The sequence below is a fragment of the Orbicella franksi genome, unplaced genomic scaffold (assembly GCF_964199315.1).
Source record: "Orbicella franksi unplaced genomic scaffold, jaOrbFran1.1 SCAFFOLD_37, whole genome shotgun sequence".
Lineage (NCBI taxonomy): Eukaryota > Metazoa > Cnidaria > Anthozoa > Scleractinia > Merulinidae > Orbicella > Orbicella franksi.
This window is the reverse complement of record NW_027671075.1, coordinates 51324-58000: the sequence shown is the minus strand read 5'-3', so window position 1 is coordinate 58000 and position 6677 is coordinate 51324. Positions and strand designations below refer to the sequence as shown.

The following is a 6677-nucleotide window of genomic DNA, read 5'->3' as shown; positions in this document are numbered from 1 at the left end:
GAACTTTGTAACAGTCTTTTCAAGTCCGTAAATTGTTTCGTGTTTAATTTTCTTCCTATCTTGAGTGAGTGAACTGTCGCGAAGAGATTTAAAAGTGAACTCTATTGGCTTAAGGTGGCTGACAACACTTTTCAGCATTTCTTAAGGAAATTTATCTCGTTACTGATGGGATCAAAAAAATTCCCAATCTTGACATAACATGTAACTGTGGCAGAGGTATGCCTTCTAAGAGCAATCAAAATTTGAGCTTTAAGTGCTTGTAACTCAAAAACGAGTTCTGTGACGCCCATTTTACTATTGTCGAATTGTAAGCAGCATCCTTTCACAAATTTTAAACAAATTTTTGGTTGGGGGCAGTTTTAGAGCCGCCTTAAATCTGCGAAAAATTTGTTTCTTAGAACCCTCTCCCACACTGTTTTCACCCTGGGCAAAAAAGTTGTATTTCACTTAAAATTCCAGCTACGATAATGTTATTAAATGGGGGGTCATCGGAGCCATTTTTGAGTGATAAGTATTTAAAGTTAAAAACGGGTCTTTTAACGGGCTGTGCTGTTGCTGTGGTGACCTTTTGCGTCACGAAAATGACCATAACTTGTTTACCAGTGATCGGACATTTGATTGATGCTATTATCATGGCATCGACTGAAAAGGAGCGGTAGCATCGATAAAATCAATTAATCGATAAAATAAAATCACTCTTTTTAGTGGGAAGCACTACTGGGGTTAGAATATTGGGAAAGGAACTTCAAGTAAGCGAACGGCTAGTTTTTGATCGAAAACGTGGCCTTCAGATGTCAATATTTTCGTCAGCTAGACACAATATGATGACATACTAAAAGATCGTAACTGAATCTGTTAAACTTTTCATCGTTAATTCCGTTAACTTCGTATAGGGGTAGCTGAGGGCGCGTATGGACCCCCTTGCAGGGTAAGCGAGGCAAGTGGCCCTTTGAAAATACTAAGAAATTGCCTCTTTTCCACTTCCCGTAGATTTCTTTGTTACCTCTTGTGTTTTGGTCCTTCACATATTCTTGGGCGTAGGGAAAGTAAAAAAAAAAAACAATGGCGTCGTGTGTTGTGGTTTTCTTCCAGACGACAAAATTCTGTACTTAGAACCAAAACGCACCTTAAAGGATGGTGCCTACTTTTGTTCAGTAGTGTGCACACGTTCAGCGCATCACGCAAGGTATGGTTTTTTACACCCAGTCCTTTCAAACTTATCAAATGTAATAAGCAATGATGATATGTTGATTCTTGGCTTTTAATGTTGAATTATAAATGCCCAAACAAAAGCGTTGTTTACCGTTTTTATGGCTCTTAAGGAAAACGACCACTTTTTTAAGTTTGAAAAACATGTTTCGACAGAACTTCTGTCATCTTCAGTTGAATGAATGATTACAAAGCAAGTTGAATAATAAGTAGGCAAAAATGCTAATTAAGACAAATAGTAACAACAGAACGTGAAAAGGTGTAAATTAAAAGGATAATTTTAGATTTACATGGTGTAATTGCTGATTGAGGCAAGGTAGTTCTTTTTTAATATGGATAGCCTCCTTTATCTCAATCAGCAATTACACCATGTAAATCTAAAATTATCCTTTTAATTTACACCTTTTCACGTTCTGTTGTTACTATTTGTCTTAATTAGCATTTTTGCCTACTTATTATTCAACTTGCTTTGTAATCATTCATTCAACTGAAGATGACAGAAGTTCTGTCGAAACATGTTTTTCAAACTTAAAAAAGTGGTCGTTTTCCTTAAAATCTTTACATGTCTGCTGCTATCTAGACCTTTTATGGCTCTAATTTTAATTTTCTTGAATTTCCTTCGGTAAAAATTTCCAAAATTTTTACAGCACATTGAATACGGCGGGATACTAATTTTAAACGCGAAAAAAAGTAGGGTTTGCACTGGCAGTTTCTCAGATTTTTTCGAAGTTATGTTTTTTAGCGCTACAAAAAAACTGGTCAGATACATTTCGCTGAAAAAAGAGCTCCAACTGAAGTAAAATATTTATTGCCAGTCTGCCAAATTTTACGGAATTTCATCGTAGGAAACGCGAGAAAATTCATTGTCAGTTTTGCTTTTTGTGCTCATGTTGACATCATTAAATATCAAAAAACACTGACGTTTTCCTTTGAGCGCGCACAGATTACTTAAACACTACCAAGTACACGACTAAAATGAAAGCAAAATTTTCCTACTGTGACCAAATCAAGTTTAATGAACCTGTACTTAAACCATGAACACCAGAATAGCAGCATATCGCTAACCACGAACTGCTTTCAGCTGAAAAACTAGTTGTTATCTGTCGAAAATTGTACTGAAATCCAGCTGTAAAAATGAACCTACAGAGGGCGTAGTGCGCGCGCAAAACAAGGGCAGATACGCAAATGTTTTACTTACTGGGGAAGTAACAGGAAAAAATGTAACGGGCACCGTAAAAGTTTTCAAAAAAAGATCGATAACTTCAAAAAACGCGTGGTTACCCCTACATTTTATGTTATGACATGGAAGTGGCAAGCCTATTCAACGCGTGATTATTTTCTGGTGGAGAGCAAAAGGTCTTTAGACCGTATTTTGGCTGAACCAGAGGAAGGCTGTCAGTGACGCTGAAAGCGCTATTGCAACGATTTGGTATTAAAAACATACCAAAAATGGTTTTTATGTTACCATTTACCATGTGGTTTTAAGATCTTTATAAACGTGGTTGCTTTTCTGTATGTAAAGGCGAATTGTAAGGAAATCTGTGAAGAAATATCCTTTCCTTCTTTTTCAGAAAATTGTTGACATCAGCATTTTTGTTGAGATTCAAGGCTAATTATCTCGAAAAAAAATGTGTGGCTACCCCAATTTTTCTTTGTGGATTCCAATAGCCCTTGCAAAGATCTACGTTTTCGCGTGGTCTTAACCTGGCGCAAAAACCTTTGTATTTAGCCGGCACCGTCCTCAAAGAGTTCGAAATGATAAGGAATAAGCATCAAGAAGACTCGACCGATGGTTAAGACGGAGATAATGACTTAGAGGCAATGATATCGTCTTTCGGCTTGCAAGAAGATATGAATCAAAGGTCTTCCTGAAATACACTTAAACCAAAACCGCGCTACTGAACACTGTGGTCAGGTTTAAAATGGACTTTCTCGTCTACGGTATCGAGATATCGGAAGTTCAACCGAAGGTATCGCTTATTAAATTAGCGTTTTCTTCTAGAGGAATTCATTCATCCTCATCGGGCCCATGAGGACTCTAGAGGCCGGTACTAGAGGAATTGTTTTGGTGTTACTTAAATAAACTTGTCAGCTGACTTTTGCGTTCTTGATAGAGGCACAACAACACGCATTCGGATAACACAAATATACTTTGGGAGAACGCTTATATCCAAGTCACAATTTTTATGAACACGATCTTGATGGCGATCACCTATTTATAATTAAGTGAAGCTTGCTGACTTCGCACTTTCCGTTCGGAACCGCTTGTCTTGATAAGTAAAGACAGCTTAGATATATTGATTCAACTGAGGCCTTGAGCTATTATATTTTTATTCCAGGCTTTCACCGTTCTACGGCATCATCAGAGAATGAAAGAAAATATTCAACAGTGTGTAATATAAAAGTGGTGTAGGTGACGCGAATGATTAGAATATATATTAAGGACAATGAGCGTAAATGTGGCGATGGAAGATATGATAATATGGACAATCGCTAATGAGTATAAGTGATAAAGCAGTTCAAAGTAAAGAAGTTCAAGACAAAATAAAATAAAAGTTCTCTGAGTTCTTCAAACGTTTACTAAAGGAAAATTATTTACAGATCAAAAGAGGATCTAATTTCAAATATCAGGTAAAATAGCATGACAATTAAAACTCAAAGAGTTGCTTAAAAATGCTGGAAAAGGTTGCGAGCCACCTTAAAAAGTGAAAGCTGACATCTTACGTTAAATATTCTCTATTTAGAATCCAAGCAATCTCGTTAGGTCAAGGTCAAGGGCCTGTTGCCGAGAAAATGATAGCTAATGCTACTAAGACGGGAGACTGGGTCTTCCTTCAGGTAAGAATTTAGATCAGAATTTGTCACTCATTCAGAATCGGGCTAACGAACAAACATGGAAACGAGCTGTAGTGCGCAACAGAAGCTAATCAAGATCTACCCATCGCTTTTCGTTCTTTTCTTTTGCTTCAAGGTCTGATTGGTTTATTTTATCGTCATGATTGGCCGTGATGTCTTATTGACTTGCGTGGTTCATTTTCTAGAATTGCCATCTTGCTGCTTCCTGGATGTTGGCAATGGAAACCCTTATAAAGAACCTGTCGTCGCCCGAAGCGGAAGTACATGAAGACTTCCGGCTGTTTCTGAGCTCCATGCCCAGCAAGTCTTTCCCAGTAACGGTGTTACAGAACAGTGTTAAAGTGACGAATGAGCCGCCGAAGGGACTCAGAGCTAATGCTAAGAGAGCATTTGGAGAACTCAGCTCAGATACCTTTGAAAACCACAGTAAGATTCAGTCTCTTCGTAGCCTTCACTTGGCTCTACAGACAATGCTTTCCTCCTCAGCTATCAACTCTTGAAAAGGAATTGTGGGATTTACTGACAGAAGTAAATCAAGTACATGACTTCACGTGTGCTTTGCCTTTATAGTACCCCTTCATGTATCTCACACAGTTAGAGTGTGTTTACATTTGAGAGCTCCTATCGATGACTACATGATTTCATAGCGCGCTTGCATTGGGGTCACCTATGGTAGGTGGCTCACGTGACGCCATCTTGGGTTGGTTGACGAAAACTAGGCAAGCGCTAACCGTTCTAGACTGCCTGGAAAGTGATTTCATGCCCCAACGGGTGGTCGTTCATGGTTTACATAAACTGGTGCGAGTTTCATACCAAACCGAAAATTTCGACCCGATAGAGCAACCGTATTACACTTGGTCAGGTTAATATCGTGTGAACGAATATAGAGTCAAACGAGCAAACCGGAATCTGTTATCTTGAACCTTGTTGTTTTCCAAAGACATGAGCGCGCAGGCCAAAACGCGCCAGACTCTACACAGTATGTTCCTGGTGAACGCCTAGTCTGTTTCAGGCTCTCAAATGTTAAGGGTAAGCTCAAAGTATAGGCAATGAAAAAAAGAAACGTGAATGGTGACTCTTCCCAAGCGTCCGTCTTTCCATACTTGGGTTTTTTGCTCTTTGTTTGTGTGTGTGTTTTCCCCTTTGTTCTCGATATTTTTGTTGTTTTTTTTTTTTTAGTTTCGTGTGCTGGAGCAGTTTAATTTAACGTGATGCATGATCCTATTTGATTGATATATTTGTATGTGCTCCTTAGTTCTTGGTGTTACGTGGCGGAAGCTTGTGTTTGGAATTTGTTTCTTCCACGCCATTATTCAGGAGAGAAAGAAGTTTGGTCCCCTTGGTTGGAACATTAAGGTGATTGCTGACAGTTTCGTACCTTATACAATAACGTCACACGAAAGTCACCTCTTGGTGAAATAACCATTCCACAAGAAATGAGAAAAAGATCACTCTCTCCAACTCCTCTTTTTTCTATTTTTCTGAGCCAGTGTTCTATAATGCTTGACTGCTTTTTGATCTCATCTTTTCCTCCTTAGTACGAGTTCAATGACTCTGATCGTGAAAGTGCACTTGACAATCTAAAGATGTTCTTAGCAGAAGGACAGATTCCATGGGACGCGCTCACGTTCATCACAGGGGAGGTAACGTTAAACACCGAAAACGATCAAATATTTCAGTTACAATTTAACAAACGGCAATGTCTTACTCACAACCTAGTGACTCATATTCGTGATTCCCAAAGATTAGACCCTGATCCATCGCAGATCGCGTTACCGCCGTGTTATTCTATGATAGCTATTTTATACTCCTAGTTGAGAAAGTCACTGAGAGTGAACTAACGCGTTTTAGGCCGCCTAATAAGGACAGTGTCCAGGCTTGAACTCCAGATCTCTTCTCTGACGCGCTAAATACTGTTTTTCACAGATCACATATGGAGGTCGAGTTACCGATGCTTGGGATCAGCGATGTTTGACTACAATCCTCGGCAGATTCTTTTCACCAACAATTCTGGACGATGGTTACAAGTTTTCACAATCAGGTAAAGCTAATAATTATATAAACAATTAACTAAAGATTCATTTTAACATAACTACTTCTTCATCTTGCAATGTTATGGTGGTTATAATGCTGTAATACTGGCAATAGGGCTTCAAGAGATTTCATTTTCCAACAAGTTTTTGCAACATTATAGTCATTAGAGCCACTATGAAAATGTAAATCTCAAATGTTTTCATATCGTGATTATTAACATCGTTGTAAAAATAGTTCTCTGCATAATCAAACCAGTTCAATCAATCAATCAATCAATATACTTAACGTGGTCGGTACGCTTAGCTGAAAAGCTAGTTTACAGGTACGCCACGAAAAAAAAAAAAAACAAAAAGAAAAAAAAACAAAAACAGAAAAAAGAAATTATAAGAACCTTTTGAAGGTATATAAATTTAAATAAATTAAGATTAAGAACTAGCTAATATTAAATATAAGAAGTAACAATGTAGTCACAAGTAAAATATACAAGAAAATATGAACATTAAAAGCTGTAAAAATTGATTAAGGATAGATCCACTTCGCACTCAGAGTCCCGTGAGATCTAATGTTTTTAAGTTGTT

At 37.9% G+C, this 6677-nt stretch overlaps 1 protein-coding gene across 2 annotated transcripts in view; it reads left to right on the top strand.

The window, feature by feature from the left end:
* Positions 1-6677, top strand: part of LOC145477258 (dynein axonemal heavy chain 6-like) — a 100613-nt gene that overhangs the window by 85366 nt on the left and 8570 nt on the right. For both annotated transcript variants that reach the window (XM_081455497.1, XM_081455498.1), the window contains 5 exons: positions 3954-4047; positions 4251-4491; positions 5321-5421; positions 5604-5708; positions 5992-6106. In XM_081455497.1, the coding sequence (XP_081311623.1) occupies positions 3954-4047; positions 4251-4491; positions 5321-5421; positions 5604-5708; positions 5992-6106 (656 nt within the window). The remainder of the gene's footprint in view (positions 1-3953; positions 4048-4250; positions 4492-5320; positions 5422-5603; positions 5709-5991; positions 6107-6677) is intronic.